At 40.4% G+C, this 19,059-nt stretch overlaps 1 protein-coding gene across 1 annotated transcript in view; it reads right to left on the bottom strand.

Annotated features, from left to right (window-relative positions):
* SCAPER (S-phase cyclin A associated protein in the ER) overlaps positions 1 to 19,059 on the bottom strand; it is a 907,354-nt gene that overhangs the window by 607,457 nt on the left and 280,838 nt on the right. The window contains exons 10-12 of the mRNA XM_053719295.1: positions 7,777 to 7,938; positions 7,555 to 7,630; positions 6,984 to 7,101 (exon numbers count right to left, since the gene is read on the bottom strand). Of these exons, the coding sequence (XP_053575270.1) occupies positions 6,984 to 7,101; positions 7,555 to 7,630; positions 7,777 to 7,938 (356 nt within the window). The remainder of the gene's footprint in view (positions 1 to 6,983; positions 7,102 to 7,554; positions 7,631 to 7,776; positions 7,939 to 19,059) is intronic.

Genomic DNA, 19,059 nt, shown 5'->3' on the forward strand with positions numbered 1-19,059 from the left:
GCAGTGGTGACTGTAGTTTAATTAAAATTTAGACCTGCCTTAAAAGGACAGGGCGGGCCGTGGACTGGATACACTACAAGAGAAATAAATTTATCAGGTAAGCATAAATTATGTTTTCTCTTGTTAAGTGTATCCAGTCCACGGATCATCCATTACTTGTGGGATACCAATACCAAAGCTAAAGTACACGGATGATGGGAGGGACAAGGCAGGATTAAGTGGAAGGAACCACTGCCTGAAGAACCTTTCTCCCAAACACAGCCTCAGAAGAAGCAAAAGTATAAAATTTGTAAAATTTTGAAAAAGTGTGAAGCGAAGACCAAGTCGCAGCCTTGCAAATCTGTTCAACAGAGGCCTCATTTTTGAAGGCCCAGGTGGAAGCCACAGCTCTAGTAGAATGAGCTGTAATCCTTTCAGGGGGCTGCTGTCCAGCAGTCTCATAGGCTAGGCGTATTACGCTCCGAAGCCAAAAGGAAAGAGAGGTTGCCGAAGCTTTTTGACCTCTCCTCTGTCCAGAGTAAACGACAAACAGGGAAGATGTTTGACGAAAATCTTTAGTAGCTTGTAAGTAAAACTTCAAGGCACGGACTACATCCAGATTATGTAAAAGACGTTCCTTCTTTGAAGAAGGATTAGGGCACAACGATGGAACAACAATCTCTTGATTGATATTCTTGTTAGAAACCACCTTAGGTAAAAACCCAGGTTTGGTACGCAGAACTACGTTATCTGCATGAAAAATCAGATAAGGAGAATCACATTGTAAGGCAGATAGCTCAGAGACTCTCCGAGCCGAGGAAATAGCCATCAAAAACAGAACTAGTTTAATATCAATGGAATGAAGGGGTTCAAACGGAACTCCTTGAAGAACCTTAAGAACCAAGTTTAAGCTCCACGGGGGAGCAACAGGTTTAAACACAGGCTTAATTCTAACCAAAGCCTGGCAAAATGCCTGGACGTCTGGAACCTCTGCCAGACGCTTGTGCAAAAGAATAGACAGAGCAGAAATCTGTCCCTTTAAGGAACTAGCTGATAATCCTTTGTCCAAGCCCTCTTGGAGAAAAGACAATATTCTAGGAATCCTAACCTTACTCCATGAGTAATTATTGGATTCACACCAATAAAGATATTTACTCCATATCTTGTGGTAGATTTTCCTGGTAACAGGCTTTCGTGCCTGTATTAAAGTATCAATGACTGACTCGGAGAAGCCACGCTTTGATAGAATCAAGCGTTCAATCTCCATGCAGTCAGTCTCAGAGAAATTAGATTTGGATGATTGAAAGGACCTTGTATCAGAAGGTCCTGTCTTAGAGGCAGAGTCCATGGTGGAAAGGATGACATGTCCACTAGGTCTGCATACCAAGTCCTGCGTGGCCACTCAGGTGCTATCAGAATCACCGATGCTCTCTCCTGTTTGATTTTGGCAATCAGTCGAGGGAGCAGAGGAAACGGTGGAAACACATAAGCCAGGTTGAAGAACCAAGGCGCTGCTAGAGCATCTATCAGCGTCGCTTCTGGGTCCCTGGACCTGGATCCGTAACAAGGAAGCTTGGCGTTCTGGCGAGACGCCATGAGATCCAACTCTGGTTTGCCCCAACGATGAATCAACTGAGCAAACACCTCCGAATGGAGTTCCCACTCCCCCGGATGGAAAGTCTGACGACTTAGAAAATCCGCCTCCCAGTTCTCCACGCCTGGGATATGGATTGCTGACAGGTGGCAAGAGTGGTACTCTGCCCAGTGAATTATTTTTGAGACTTCTAACATCGCTAGGGAACTCCTGGTTCCCCCTTGATGGTTGATGTAAGCCACAGTCGTGATATTGTCCTACTGAAATCTGATGAACCTCAGTGTTGCTAACTGAGGCCAAGCCAGAAGAGCATTGAATATCGCTCTTAACTCCAGAATATTTATTGGAAGGAGTTTCTCCTCCTGAGTCCACGATCCCTGTGCCTTCAGGGAATTCCAGACTGCACCCCAACCTAGAAGGCTGGCATCTGTTGTTACAATTGTCCAATCTGGCCTGCGAAAGGTCATACCCTTAGACAGGTGTACCCGAGACAACCACCAGAGAACAGAATCTCTGGTCTCTTGATCCAGATTTAGCAGAGGGGACAAATCTGTGTAATCCCCATTCCACTGACTCAGCATGCATAATTGCAGCGGTCTGAGATGAAGGCGCGCAAATGGCACTATGTCCATTGCCGCTACCATTATGCCAATTACCTCCATACACTGAGCTACCGAAGGGCGTGGAATGGAGTGAAGAACACGGCAAGCATTTAGAAGTTTTGATAACCTGGACTCCGTCAGGTAAATTTTCATTTCTACAGAATCTATAAGAGTCCCTAAGAAGGAGACTCTTGTGAGTGGGGATAGAGAACTCGTTTTCTCGTTCACTTTCCACCCGTGCGACCTTAGAAATGCCAGAACTATCTCTGTATGAGACTTGGCAACTTGAAAGCTTGATGCCTGTATCAGGATGTCGTCTAGATACGGAGCCACCGCTATGCCTCGCGGTCTTAGAACCGCCAGAAGTGAGCCCAGAACCTTTGTAAAGATTCTCGGGGCTGTAGCCAACCCGAAGGGAAGAGCTACAAATTGGTAATGCCTGTCTAGAAAGGCAAACCTTAGAAACCGATGATGATCCTTGTGAATCGGTATGTGAAGGTAGGCATCCTTTAAGTCCACTGTGGTCATGTACTGACCTTCTTGGATCATGGGTAGGATGGTCCGAATAGTTTCCATTTTGAAAGATGGAACTCTGAGGAATTTGTTTAAGATCTTTAGATCCAAAATTGGCCTGAAGGTTCCCTCTTTTTTGGGAACCACAAACAGATTTGACTAAAAACCCTGTCCTTGTTCCGTCCGCGGAACTGGATGGATCACTCCCATAACTAGGAGGTCTTGCACACAGAATAGGAATGCCTCTTTCTTTATCTGATTTGCAGATAGCCTTGAAAGATGAAATCTCCCTTGTGGAGGGGAAGCTTTGAAGTCCAGAAGATATCCCTGAGATATGATCTCCAACGCCCAGGGATCCTGAACATCTCTTGCCCACGCCTGGGCGAAGAGAGAAAGTCTGCCCCCTACTAGATCCGTCACCGGATAGGGGGCCGTTCCTTCATGCTGTCTTAGAGGCAGCAGCAGGCTTTCTGGCCTGCTTGCCTTTGTTCCAGGACTGGTTAGGTTTCCAGGCCTGCTTAGATTGAGCAAAAGTTCCCTCTTGTTTTGAAGCGGAGGAAGTTGATGCTGCACCTGCCTTGAAATTTCGAAAGGCACGAAAATTAGACTGTTTGGCCTTTGCTTTGGCCCTGTCCTGAGGAAGGGTGTGACCCTTACCTCCAGTAATGTCAGCAATAATTTCCTTCAAACCAGGCCCGAATAAGGTCTGCCCCTTGAAAGGAATGTTGAGTAATTTAGACTTCAAAGTCACGTCAGCTGACCAGGATTTAAGCCATAGCGCCCTATGCGCCTGGATGGCGAATCCGGAATTCTTAGCCGTTAGTTTAGTCAAATGAACAATGGCATCAGAAACAAATGAGTTAGCTAGCTTAAGTGTTCTAAGCTTGTCAATAATTTCAGTCAATGGAGCTGTATGGATGGCCTTTTCCAGGGCCTCAAACCAGAATGCCGCCGCGGCCGTGACAATGCATGCAAGGGGCTGTAAAATAAAACCTTGTTGAATAAACATTTTCTTAAGGTAACCCTCCAATTTTTTATCCATTGGATCTGAAAAAGCACAACTGTCCTCAACCGGGATAGTGGTACGCTTTGCTAAAGTAGAAACTGCTCCCTCCACCTTAGGGACCGTCTGCCATAAGTCCCGTGTAGTGGCGTCTATTGGAAACATTTTTCTAAATATAGGAGGTGGGGAAAAAGGCACACCCGGTCTATCCCACTCCTTGCTAATAATTTCTGTAAGCCTTTTAGGTATAGGAAAAACATCAGTACACACCGGTACCGCATAGTATTTATCCAGCCTACACAATTTCTCTGGTACTGCAACTGTGTTACAGTCATTCAGAGCAGCTTATACCTCCCCAAGCAACACACGGAGGTTCTCAAGCTTAAATTTAAAATGAGAAATCTCTGAATCAGGTTTCCCCGAATCAGAGATGTCACCCACAGGCTGAAGCTCTCCGTCCTCATGATCTGCATATTGTGACGCAGTATCAGACATGGCCCTTACAGCATCTGCGCACTCTGTATTTCTCCTAACCCCAGAGCAATCGCGCTTGCCTCTTAATTCAGGCAACCTGGATAATACCTCTGACAGGGTATTATTCATGATTGCAGCCATGTCCTGCAAGGTAATCGCTATGGGCATCCCTGATGTAATTGGCGCCATATTAGCGTGCATCCCCTGAGCGGGAGGCGAAGGGTCTGAAACGTGGGGAGAGTTAGTCGGCATAACTTCCCCCTCGTCAGAATCTTCTGGTGATATTTCTTTTATAGTTAAAGACTGATCTTTACTGTTTAAGGTGAAATCAATACATTTAGTACACATTCTCCTATGGGGCTCCACCATGGCTTTCAAACATAATGAACAAGTAGTTTCCTCTATGTCAGACATGTTTAAACAGACTAGCAATGAGACTAGCAAGCTTTGAAAACACTTTAAACAAGTTTACAAGCAATATAAAAAACGTTACTGCACCTTTAAGAAACACAAATTTTGTCAAAATTTGAAATAACAGTGAAAAAAGGCAGTTACACTAACGAAATTTTTACAGTGTATGTAACAAGTTAGCAGAGCATTGCACCCACTTGCAAATGGATGATTAACCCCTTAATACCCAAAACTGAATAATAAAAGACAAAACCGTTTTTTTTTTGTTTGTTTTTTTCAAACAGTCACAACAACTGCCACAGCTCTACTGTGGCTTTTTACCTCCCTCAAAAACGACTTTGAAGCCTTTTGAGCCCTCCAGAGAAGTCCTGGAACATGCAGGAAGAAGCTGGATGTCTGTCAGTATTTTTAGCTGCACAGAAAAGCACTAAAATAGGCCCTTCCCACTCATATTGCAACAGTGGAAAGCCTAAGGAAACTGTTTCTAGGCAGAATTCAAGCCAGCCATGTGGAAAAAAACTAGGCCCCAATACGTTTTATCACCATATACATATAAAAACGATTAAACATGCCAGCAAACGTTTTATATTACATTTTTATAAGAGTATGTATCTCTATTAATAAGCCTGATACCAGTCGCTATCACTGCATTTAAGGCTTTACTTACATTACTTCGGTATCAGCAGCATTTTCTAGCAAATTCCATCCCTAGAAAAATATTAACTGCACATACCTTATTGCAGGAAAACCTGCACGCCATTCCCTCTCTGAAGTTACCTCACTCCTCAGAATATGTGAGAACAGCCATGGATCTTAGTTACTTCTGCTAAGATCATAGAAAACGCAGGCAGATTCTTCTTCTAAATACTGCCTGAGATAAACAGTACACTCCGGCACCATTTAAAAATAACAAACTTTTGATTGAAGAATAAACTAAGTATAAAACACCACACTCCTCTTACGACCTCCATCTTGGTTGAGGCTTGCAAGAGAATGACTGGATATGACAGTTAGGGGAGGAGCTATATAGCAGCTCTGCTGTGGGTGATCCTCTTGCAACGTCCTGTTGGGAAGGAGAATATCCCACAAGTAATGGATGATCCATGGACTGGATACACTTAACAAGAGAAACCTTAATCATGGCAAATATAAGTACAATACATTTATTTAGAACTTAATATAAATACATAAAGTTCCAAACCATAGCTGAGAGTGTCTTACATAATAAAAATATACTTACCAAAAGACACCCATCCACATATAGCAGATAGCCAAACCAGTACTGAAACAATTATCAGTAGAGGTAATAGAAATATGAGAGTATATTGTTGATCTGAAAAGGGAGGTAGGAGATGAATCTCTATAACCGATAAAAGAGAACCTATGAAATAGATCCCCATGAGTAAAACCATTGCATTCAATAGGTGATACTCCCTTCACATCCCTCTGACATTCACTGTACTCTGAGAGGAATCGGGCTTCAAAAATGCTGAGAAGCGCATATCAACGTGGAAATCTTAGCACAAACTTACTTCACCACCTCCATAGTAGGCAAAGTTTGTAAAAACTAAATTGTGGGTGTGGTGAGGGGTGTATTTATAGGCATTTTGAGGTTTGGGAAACTTTGCCCCTCCTGGTAGGATTGTATATCCCATACGTCACTAGCTCATGGACTCTTGCCAATTACATGAAAGAAATGTATATCACTGCATCTACCCTACACAGATTCATTACAGCACCCTAGAGCAGGTGTAATAAAAATGTATAATATTGCCTATACTCTACACAGATCCATTACAGTACCCTAGAGCAGGTGTAATAAAAATGTATCATACTGCCTCTACCCTATACAGATCCATTACAGTACCCTAGAGCAGGTGTAATAAAAATTTATCATACTGCCTCTACCCTACACAGATCCATTACAGTACCCTAGAGCAGGTCTAATAAAAATGTATCATACTGCCTCTACCATACACAGATCCATTACAGTACCTTAGAGCAGGTCTAATAAAAATGTATCATACTGCCTCTACCATACACAGATCCATTACAGTACCTTAGAGCAGGTCTAATAAAAATGTATCATATTGCCTATACCCTACACAGATCCATTACAGTACCTTAGAGCAGGTCTAATAAAAATGTATCATGCTGCCTATACCCTACACAGAGCCATTACATTACCATAGAGCAGGTCTAATAAACATATATTATACTGCCTATACCCTACACAGATCCATTACAGTACCCTAGAGCAGGTCTAATAAAAATGTATATCACTGCCTCTATTCTACACAGATCCACTACAGTACCCTACAGCAGGTCTAATAAAAATGTATCATACTGCCTCTACCATACACAGATCCATTACAGTACTCTAGAGCAGGTCTAACATGAAGTAGACCTTTTTCTTGATGGTGAAGAAAGTTTTTCATGCATGTGAATTCCATGGCCCGGGGGTCTCGATGGCTCCTCCTCCACTATATCTCCCCAAGACGTAGTCTGCCTCCATGACTCGCGAGCTATAGGAATAAGTGTACAGGTGAGTGAATCTCAATATTTTGGTCATTTAGGTTTACATGTACTTGATTTCTCATAGCAGCATATGGGAAGTGAGGAAAAATGTAAAAGTTTGGTTGATTCTGGAATTTACAGGATCTTACAGTTTAATTGTATTTTATTTGATGGGAAACTTCTATTTTCACTGAACTTTCAAGAGGCACTGTCATTATGTTTTTCATTTAAAAACCAGAAGATCCCTGCAGAATGCTTCATAATATACTTGACACATCACATGAATTTAACTACGCGGATGCCTAAAATTTCTCTTTTTTTAGATTCTTACAAAACAAAATGAACAAATGTTATACTGTTCTAAACAATAATCACGCCATCATTGACATAAAATAATAAAAAAGGATGTGCTACAGAGCTTTATATTGCTTCTAATTTTCATATGAATGCAAGTATCTAACCTTCATAATCTGCTAGAACCTCATTCCAATCCATCGACATGCCACTGAACGACATGCATCCACTGCCGATGCTCGCCTGAAAAGATTATACAACACAGTTATTAAGGAATGTCTTTATATTGAACGATAATCAATTTAGCCAGGTTCTTGTTTAGACATAAAATCTGAGTCTTCACATCTAACACACTAAGGAGAAATATGAAGAAACTACAGGTGTCTTACGGAGAAGTCGCTCTCGTTGTCAATTTCAATATCATTGTTTTCTGCTTCAATCTCTCTCGTTAACTGTTCCTCCTCTGCAATAGCACTTGCTATAGCCTCCTCGTTGGCCTTCTCCAGTCTGTCAGCCAGCTCTTCCTTTTTGGCAAGAACCTCTGCCATCGACTGTTAGAGAGAAAAGACAAAGACACCCACAAGTGTGGCAAATCAGGAACATTGAAAATGAGTGAAACTCTATCATTGCTTATAGCAGATCAATGTTTTGGGATGTAAAAGGTTAAACATATGTTTCTTATTAGTTTTAAAGGGGCATTAAATATGAAATACAGTTCATGCACCTCCCTCTAATTATGGTTGCCACCTTTTTGGAACATAGGTTTCACTGCAGGTATCTGAAGGAGAGTTGCTACACATGCGCAGATGCATCAGCACTGGAAGTTTGTGACAGCTAGATTTCAAAACGGTTTCACCAAAACACGAGGGAGGAGGTAAATAATCTCAATACATTGCTTATATAATGTATTTAGTGATCCTTTAAGAGATTTGGAGGAATCTCTTAAAAGAAGCCTCAAACCTTTGAAGCTGTGATTCTGCCTTTACCCATCCAAGGAAGCCATAGTTTGGGATAAAAAAGATCCTAAACTGATGCAGAACCCCCCCCCCAAAAAAATGGATGTATAACACAAACCTTGTTTTTGTATTTTTGTTTCTGCACAAATTGTTTTACTTTTCCATATGGAAGATTATACCTAAGGCTTCATATATTGTTCCTTTCAATAGCAAATCAGTGTGTTGTCCACCCAATAAGCTCTCAAACTCATTTAGAAAATCCATTTGTATGTGTAAACTTTGTAAAACGACTATGTGTTAAACAGTGTCATTAGTAAGTGGTGAACAGTGTCACAGATCATTATCGTTAAAATCAATATTGGCTACATTCCCATGCTGTCTGCTTGATGGAAATAAGTACTAGATTTTTTTTTCACTGGCACTATGGCAGACTTTAGGTTGCTGGACAGTAAAAAGGAAACAAATATTAAAATAAAATCTGAAAGTAACTTGGGTCAGTTGATAGTTCTGATTATTGTAGCACACAAAACAATATTTTATTAACTAAATAAAACAAAATAAAATATGAATTTGGTATCTGGAAAGAAATATCACACATATCCACATCATGTTAATCCTGCATGCACAAACCCATGCATACAAAGGAATGAATGGGCTAACAACAAAGCAAAACATGCTAGGGTAAGCAATGCACGGTCAGCATTGTACGAATAACAGATCATACAGCTGTAGAGAATGCCATTGGTTTGTTGGAAATAAATCAATTAGTTCTTAAAGTCAGAGCAATTTATTGCTATTGCAGATATCATCTAAAGGTGAAAGCTGATAATCACTGCATTGTAGCATCTATTCTACAGGACAGTAATGGTCAATGTTTAAATGAATGGGGGGGGGGGGGGGGTAAAGTCAGTCATCATTGTCCCTTAAAGCACCAGCAATGAGAATGATTTTACCTGTTTACCTGTTCTTAATGATGAAGAAAAAATATGACAGGTAAGAAAGAGATATATTATTAGTTGCTTGAAATATAAATGTAGAAGCTTGCTTAGTCATAACTATGGCACATGCTGCTGACAATGTCTCTAGCACACTTCTAAACAAGACTTTTGAGTGGAAAGTAGTGTTCGGAAAGATTTTTTTTTTTTACTTTGAATAGTTCTTGGTAAAAGAAGCATTTGGAAATTTCAAAATTAGACTGAAGAAATTCAATCTCAGACTGATAAAGGATTATCTTAATCTTCTATTAACAGCATATAAATGCCCACACAGGGACATTACCCTATTTAGATGCCTGATGGAAGACCTGGAAGATGTACATTTATCTTTTCCCATCTATACAGATCATTTTCATATTTGTTACATCATCTATGCTTTTCCATCCATAACTAGGAAAAAGTAATAGGAGGTATGTTCACAAAATGGTTAAAATATAATCAATTAAATCACCTTCTTCATTCCTTTGTCTTCAAGAAAAATGATTTGAGACAGTTAACTCTCATCGAACCATTGTGCACCCTAGAGCCCCCTCTTAGGGGCTCATTCTCATAAGCAAGAAAAAGATTACTGGATGCTAGTAAGGGGAACCTGCCCTCCTACACATCTAGCTGGCAGAGGAAGATGGGTACATTACATCATCTGATTGGCTTACGATAAATACCCAGACCAGGAAATCATCTACCTCTTCTACATTCATTGAAATGAATTATAAGATCCTTACAAGGTCGTATTTGCCACCTATGCGGCTAGGTGGAGGGGGTGTGGCAAAGAAAGTACAATGTTACACATTTGGTGGAGCTGTCCAAAACTTTACCCACTATGGATAAATGCATAGCTTCATCTTCTATTGGCAACATATATATGCCCACCCAGGGACATTACACTATTTAGATGCCTAGGCGTTTCAAAGCAATTCAAAAGAATAGACCAGTTAATAATTATGGCAGACCTGGAGGATGTACATCTATCTATTCCCATCTATAAGGATCATTTTCATATTTTATACTGTTGCAATAGAATACCATCAGGTTACAGCCATACCTTGTAGTGCTGCTACAGAGCCTAAGGTGTTCGTCAATATGAAAAGATTAGATCTGCTTATCCTAATTTAAATACATAAATCATAAGCTATATGCAAAATTGACAAGATGTGACGTTTGTTGTTCACACTTTTTATTTCTTTTTTTATTTTAATTCTTTTTATTGAAGACAATACAATACAAGTATACCACAGCAGAAGTCTATAGAGAATTATAGAGAGCGTTGAGTTTACAAGGTGTAAAATTTAAGCAGTTACAGTATAACAAGTAACAACATTCTTTAACTATCATTGTTTCCATGTATAATATTGTTGTACAGTTCAAATCTCAGTGTATCGAGAAAATGAATTAAGATTTGAAAAATTAAAGAAACTTGCCAAAACCTGAAGTTATGATTGTCATAGCAAATAAAGAAACATCATTGTTTACTCAACATTGTACTTATTGGCACTGCTATACAATTCAAAACACAGGATTAAAGAGGATATAAAGTTATATACCTGTATGTGACTTTATTTTATTTTAGTTATTTTAATAACTAAAACAAAAACAACAAAAAAAGCAAACATAACCTAACAAACTAAACCCAGACTCCAAGTGATACAAATCATTCTGGAGTAGAGTCACCCACTTTCTATTGGAAGAGTGTAAGCAAACAATAAGATCTACATAGGCTTTAGGTATCAGGTAGGAGGGGGGAGAAATTGCCCAATTCCATCTCTTCCCTGCACACATCAGTTGTCTCCCTCTGTTTATTTAAAGAGATTTTCGATAAGTATCTCTCCTGGGCTGTGACCTGAATTAGGGGATCTTGTGTTTCATATAGCACTGTCCATTTGCTTTTCAAGGTGGCAGAGAGCAGTATTTCATGTTAAGAGAATGGTTTAAGGATGTGACGTTGTATCATAGGTGATAGGGTTTCTAAAATTACTTTCTACTTTTTTAGAAAAGGAGAGTCTGCACCATGTATCTTATTTCTATATCTACTTTTAGATCTACTTTTATATTTCCTACAAATAACTCATTTAAACAAGCGGCATATTTTATGATTTTTTTTAATGAAATTCTATGCCACTATCTATAACAAATAAGGGACCAAAGAGAGATAAATCTGTGCATGTGTAGTGTCATGTATTACTGGCAAGGGGAACAAAAATGTCACTGCCTGATGTATTACCGACAGATCAAGGAAGGAGGGGGTAAATACTGCCCTATGTGTTTTGCTGGTAGCTACTGAGGATACAATATCTCCTCTTTGTTTGTTACTGGCAATCATGGGAAGTGCAAAATCACTGTTCTGTGTGTGATACTGGCAGTCAAGTGGGTAAAATCCATGCTCTATGTGTGTGTCTGGTAGCAAAAGAGGGATAATATCATTACTTTCTGTGTTTTGCTAGCAACTAACAAGGGCAAAAATCCCTGCTTAGTTTGTTACTGCCAGCTAAAAGGACAAAAGCACTTCTCAGTTGTGAAAAATATGGCAAGTTCAAGGGTAGGGCCTAAGGTAAATCCTTGAGGTGGAACCAAAGCCTATCTCCAGTACCCTGCAGGCATTTCAGTATTTATGTGTAGAACAGTTGGCAATGGCAACCCTACTGCCTTGAGAAGTGCAGATATTTTCAAAAGCTGTTTTTTGTTTGTTTTAATCTTCAAAACACTGTCTTGAATAAAAATACTACTAATAATAATATTTAAATTTATTCATTTAAATATCTAATGTGAAATCTGGGCTTTTCATGTCCCATCAACAGAAAGACAAACACAATACTAGTGGGCTAAAGTGCATGTGTTTTCTGTGTAAAAGCATTATTTGCAGAATAGCACACTATTCAGCATTTGTTTTAGAGACCCCCAAACTGCTGAACGGTATGGAAACTGCAGATTAAAAAAAATCAAACTCGGGGGCGGAGTCCGGCCGTGCAGGCAAATGGCCGCAGTGTGATTCAGCTCCGTGCTGGGGAAAAAGACCCAGGAATATATACCTGCAGGAATCACTTCACAAAGTGGTATACAAGCGCCTAAATATGTGGGGACACTAACCGCTATGACATGAAGGCAATTTGACAAGCGACTAAGCTAAAAACGGACTGTTATTTAGCCGCAAAGGAAAAACGACCGCCGCCATATTGGAAAGAGCCGTGTGCGAGCCATGCGGACACAGATACCGGAGCCCATCTCAGATCCAGCTCATATATGGAGGTAAGCTGAACCAAATGAAACGACCGCACAGCGGGACAAAGGGCTACCTCATGTTACATATTAGCACCGTCAGACAAAGAAATATAACGCCCATAAACTTAAAAGTTACCTCGAATGCATGCCTGATTAAATGGGCCTCACTATGATAGGAGAGGAGGACAAAAAGCATTGCCCGAAGATATAAGACCCTGAGTAGCAATAACGTAATAGGGTGTGGAGTGCACATTCTGCTTTCAGCAAACCACCACAAATGTACACCACATCTGACTGTATAATTTCAATGGGGCATCACTAACAACTTGAATGGTTATAATATACTCCTCCAAACAATAATCCTGGGACAGGGCATACAGGTCAACTGAACACTCTCCAGCACTTTAGCAAAACATGACGACTAAACGCTTGAACAAAGGAGAGAAGCTCCCGAAAAGCCAGACCAATGTGCCAGTTTCTGTGAGCACATTCTTTCAACTGCCAGACACAGCAACCAACCCTGCACAGCAGACTGCAAATACTAATGAGACTCCTCATGACTTATCAAGCGCTGCAGAATTACAGATAGCTACCTCATATATTACACAACTAAAACAAGACATTGCTAACCTGCCATCAAAAGAGGACTTTGCCTCCCTAAAGGCATTAATAACTAAAGAGCTTACCTCCATGAGAACTGACATAAATGCCTTAGGGTGCAGAGTAGAGGAAGTAGAAGACACGCAAACTACCATCTCTGAGATGGTGGGGAGCCTAGAAACACATGCCAACGTTCAATCCTCACAAATAGAAACAATGCAAGAAAGAATTGAGGATCTCGAAAACCGCAGTCGGCGGTCTAACTTAAGAGTAAGGGGTATACCAGAGTCAATAAAAAGCTCTGAACTTAGGGAATATATGCAGAACCTCTTTCACCATCTGATGGGGGACCCAGATATACCTGATATGGAACTGGAAAGAGTACATCGGGCTCTGCGCCCACCTCCACCAACTGGTGCACCCCCTAGGGATGTTATCCTTAAATTTTTGAGATTCACTGACAGAGAGGAAATCTGGTCCAAGTCGAGACAACTGAGGAAAATAATGTATCTGGACCATGCCCTACAAATTTACCCAGACCTATGCCCAAGCACTTTACAACGTAGAAGAGACATCCGATTCATCACCACTGCACTACAAGAGAATGATATCAAGTATCGTTGGGGATTTCCCTTTAGTTTGGTGGTATCTAAGGAAGGCCAGATTCACACCTACAGAGGGCCTCAAGACCTGGAGTCTTTCTCTAAGGGCTTGGGCCTATCAATCCAGCCGCCTCAGCTATCTGAGAAGTCTCCTGACAATACAGCTTCATCATCACATCTCTTGGCAGGGACACAATGGCACAAAGTTGCTAACAAGAAGAGGAAAGACAGACTGAACTCATGATGTATTATTGAAGGACTTAACTGTCTCCCAAGATCCATGGTTGGGTGAGATTGGTGTAAAAATCACTTGTCATGCCCTTTATTATCTGTTGTTGTTTATTTTAACTACAGGCACTCTTTTGTTTGAAACACCCACAAAGACAATTCTAGTGACTATACGAAGTAATTACGTTATATATGGATAGTTTTAACCTGTCATAACCAGGCCACTCTCATAGTGCAAAAATATATGAACCATGTTACTTTTACCCACTTATATCATCCTCTCAATGGATGTTAAATAATTCCACTTCTGCCTGGGCTTAAGTACCCGGCTGACCCCACATCCTATTAGGATAACTGTTTTGCCGGAGGGACTATCCCTCAGCCGCTCCGGTGATGTGTTCACATGTTCTAATGTTTACTCGTTAACTTTTGTTTTTGTTGCTGTTATTCTTGATGTTTGTTTTTGTTTTACACATTGTGCTTACATAATCACACATACCTCTTCTAATACCTGTATATTGATTTATAAGGTATGGCTCCTCACTCTAACACCTACTCCCCACTATCAACAGGTGGACACTAGCACCACTACCAAACGACAGATCGTGACCATATTGACATATAATGGCTCCCAATAACGCACAGCTGCACATCATAACAGTTAATGCTAAGGGCCTTAATTCCCCAAACAAAAGAAGTATAGCTATTAAGGATTTTAAAGATAACAAGGGGGATATCATAATGCTACAGGAAACCCACTTCCTTCACAAGAAAGAACCCAAAACATTTAGTTACAAGTTTGGAGAGGCATACTTTGCATCGAACCAAAGTAAAACCAATGGGGTGGGAATCCTAATTAAACGAGGTATACCCTTTACTCTATTTAGCTTAACACGAGACCGGGAGGGCAGATACTTAATCTTGACTGGCAAACTCTATAACACAATAGTCACAATGTCCTGTGTATATGCCCCTAACACCCAGCAGGACATCTTTTTCAAACGCCTTTCGGATGCCATACTTGAGATTAAAAGGGGTCTACTGATACTAGGAGGGGATCTCAATGTCTCTCTCAACACAACATTAGACACATCAACTGGGCTCTCCTCAACACCAAACCGGGTTCTTTATAGAATCAAACAACATATTAGAGACCTAGCAGTACACGACACCTGGAGGATACATCATCCGGTAGACCGCCAATATACCTTCTTCTCCTTCCCACACTCCCGATTTTCCCGCATAGACTACATTCTTTTAGACGTGTCCTGCCTGTCCATGGCAATAAGGTCAGCGATAATCCCCACAGGCTGGACGGATCACTCCATGGTGACCTGTTCTATTGAATGGCCCTCAGCCCCACACTCCACATTTCTTTGGAAATTAGACAATAATTTATTAGACCACCCACTGTACCAAGAAAAAATAGAGAATCGTCTGCAAGAATACTTTCAACTAAATGTAGCATCCATAGATGATTTTAGACTTATATGGGAAGCACATAAAAGTACACTTAGAGGGGATCTTATCAGTATACAGTCCCATAATCATAAACAACAGTGCACCGCACTACAGACCGCACTGAACAACATTACCTTGATTGAGGAGAAACTTAAAAAAACACCGACAGACACGACATTGAAAAAGGATTTACAGACGCAGAGGGAAATAGTTGGCACCCTTTTAGACAGAGACTGCAAATTACTTGCACTCAAACTACAACAAACTTATTACGACAGCGACAATAGATGTAGTAGATTGTTAGCACGCAAACTGAAACGACGGACTCACCGCTCATATATTATGTCTATCAGTAGACCAGGGAAAGGCATGGTATACTCTACCTCTAGCATATCAGAGACATTTCGCACATACTATGAGTCCCTCTACAACTTACCAACTGTTTCCCCTACTGACGCAACTAATATTAACCTCATAGAATCTTTCCTCAAGGACTTTGACATACCACAGATCACCCAGGAACAAAAAGAATCCCTTAATTCCCCTTTCAATATGAGAGAACTCCTACTGGCCATAAAAGACCTACCGACCGGAAAAACCCCTGGCCCAGACGGCTTCACTAACTACTATTATAAAAAATACAGTAAGATTCTAGCTCCACACATGCTGACCCTCTTTAACTCCATTTCCGGTAAAGAACCATTCCTTAACAATTCCCTCGCTGCACACATAACACTAATCCCAAAGGAAGGTAAGGACCACTCAAGAGTCGAAAACTATAGACCGATATCACTATTGAACACCGACGTGAAAATATATGCCAAGCTGCTGGCGACCCGGTTGAACGCCTTACTCCCAAATTTAATCCACGCTGACCAAGTGGGCTTCGTTCCCACAAGGGAAGCCAAAGACAACACTGTACGAGCCCTTAATTTGATAGATTATGTCAATAATCGTGGTGTCCCAACTGTGGTAATATCCACAGATGCTGAAAAGGCGTTCGACCGGGTCAACTGGCAATTCCTCCGGGTGGTCCTTATGAGAATGGGCCTTGGCGAGACATTTGTAGATAGGGTATTTGCAATGTACCATTGTCCGACAGCAAGAATCCGGGTAAACGGATCTTTATCAGCCCCATTTGTGATATCTAATGGAACTAGGCAGGGATGCCCCCTATCCCCGCTCTTGTTTGCCTGCGTCATAGAAATGCTTGCACTTAAGGTCAGAAATACGGTAGACATTGGGGGAGTTGAGGTTAGGGGACACCAACATAAGATGCTTTTATATGCAGATGACGTGCTTTTTTTCTTGACGAACCCCAGACAATCTATACCAGAATTATTGAAACAGCTAGATGCATTTGGAAAGATTTCAAACTTTCTTATCAATCAGAACAAATCAGAAATCCTAAACATAAATATACCAGAGGGGGATTTAATACCTATCTCACGTATATGTACATTTAAGTGGCAAAAAAGCAAACTGAAATATCTAGGGATATTTTTAACCCCAAAGATTACTCAAATATTCGAGACAAATTTCCTACCACTTCAATCATCAATAGTATCCACCCTGTCTTCCTGGCGTAGAAAACCTCTATCCTGGATAGGCAGGATCAGTGCCATTAAGATGAGTATTCTGCCAAAAATATTATATATTATACAGACACTACCCATAGCCCTTCCACGCACTTTTCTTACGTCCCTGCAAACTAAAATATTTGAATTTATATGGAATAAACGACACGCTCGGATCAATAGGAAGGACATGTATCAGACACTAGATAACGGGGGAATGGGGGTACCTGACCTCGTTGCATATTGGAAGGCCACACACTTACAGAGAATAGTGGACTGGTATACTAACTTTGACTTTAAAATCTGGGTTCGCCTCGAACATGACATAGCCGGTACATTGCATTTAGGCACAAGATGCTGGACACCATCAATTACTAGATCACCCCAGATATACGCCGCATACACAGTACAGGAGACCATGCTGACATGGGAAAAGATATTAGTAGAGCACCCCAACATTTCGTCCACTTACTCTCCCCATACCTCTTTCATCTCTAATAAAGAATTTCCACCTGGCCTAGTAGCAAAGATAAAAAATGACACACAACCGGACAGGGAATTGATGATGTGCCACCTAGGTACTGAAACTCAGCTGTTCCCTAGGACGGCCCTAACCGAACAAGGCTTTAATTGTTTCAAAGATTGGTATTTTTATATGCAGTGTTACAACTACCTGTCAGGACATCCGCATAAAAGGAATATGCTGAGGCCTCTAACGACACTCGAGTCCCTATGCCATAAAGAATCACCTACAAAACACACCTTATCAATGATTTATGCACTACTGAAACAAAATCCACCAGGTCACACCCCTCACTTCATCAATAGATGGGGGGAGGAATTGGGAATTCAGATATCGCACATCGACGCCTCTAAGATATTTATAGCCATTAAGAGATCCGCCACATCTAGTAATCTCATTGAGTTAAACCTGAAAATTCTCCATAGATGGTACCTTACTCCATCAAGATGCCAGAAAATATTCAGAGAAGCCTCCAACCTCTGCTGGAGGTGTCATGATCAAATCGGCCATATGGCACATATCTGGTGGCTTTGCCCTAAAATAACCCCAATATGGGATGAAATCTCAAAGGAAACATCAAAGTTACTAGATAAAGTCTTACCAATAGACCCACTCTTGTGGCTGTTTCACTTAGTCCCCAAAAAATTCACTTCAGAACAAACTAAATTATTTAACATAGCAAGTAACAGCATTAAGAAACTAATAGTCAAGAACTGGAAAAGTTCTATAATTCCAACCGCTGCGCAATGGGTTCAGGAGTGCAATCGCACTATACAGCTAGAGGAATACCACTACCTTAAACAACGAAGGTTAGACAAGTACATACAGATTAAGATTTTATGGGAAGAATACTTGAGGAATAAGTTTGATACCAATAGGATATAAAACACTGAAACATACGACACTAGATACTGTCAGAGGAGGTGGAAACTGACCATGAGACACCAGAGGGGGAAAACACGAAGGGCCACAGGAAGCACAATGTGTTATTTTTTGTTGTTTTTTGTGTTTGTTGTTTATTCGTTTAATCTGTCACTATATGATTTATTGCTCATTACCTTTCTCACTACATGCATATTTGTAAACAGCACTGTACATGTACAACCTATACAGCTGTAAAGTCATATTGACTTGTAACCCTATCAAAAGTGCACTTGTGATGTATAACTTTATTATCTGTAAAATAAAACTATTTTTGAAAAAAAAAAAAAAAAAATCAAACTCACTGTTATATAATTGCATGCATTTGCAGAGGATAGTAAAATGCATACAAGTTCAGTTTATACTCAGTTTCTCTTTCAACTTATAGATCTCACAAAAAAATGATAGTTATATAATTTTACAAACATTTGCAAAGTCCCAGAAATTCAGACAGAAAACGTCCAATCACTAGAATTATTTATTTTTCTTTTTTTTGTTTTGTTTACTAATGTCACTTGGTAACGTTGTGTTATATACTTGTATAACGTTCAAACCCATGACCTGTATCACCGACACAATGAACTACACTGTCACTT

Source organism: Bombina bombina, chromosome 6 (genome assembly GCF_027579735.1).
Source record: "Bombina bombina isolate aBomBom1 chromosome 6, aBomBom1.pri, whole genome shotgun sequence".
Taxonomy (NCBI): Eukaryota; Metazoa; Chordata; class Amphibia; order Anura; family Bombinatoridae; genus Bombina; species Bombina bombina.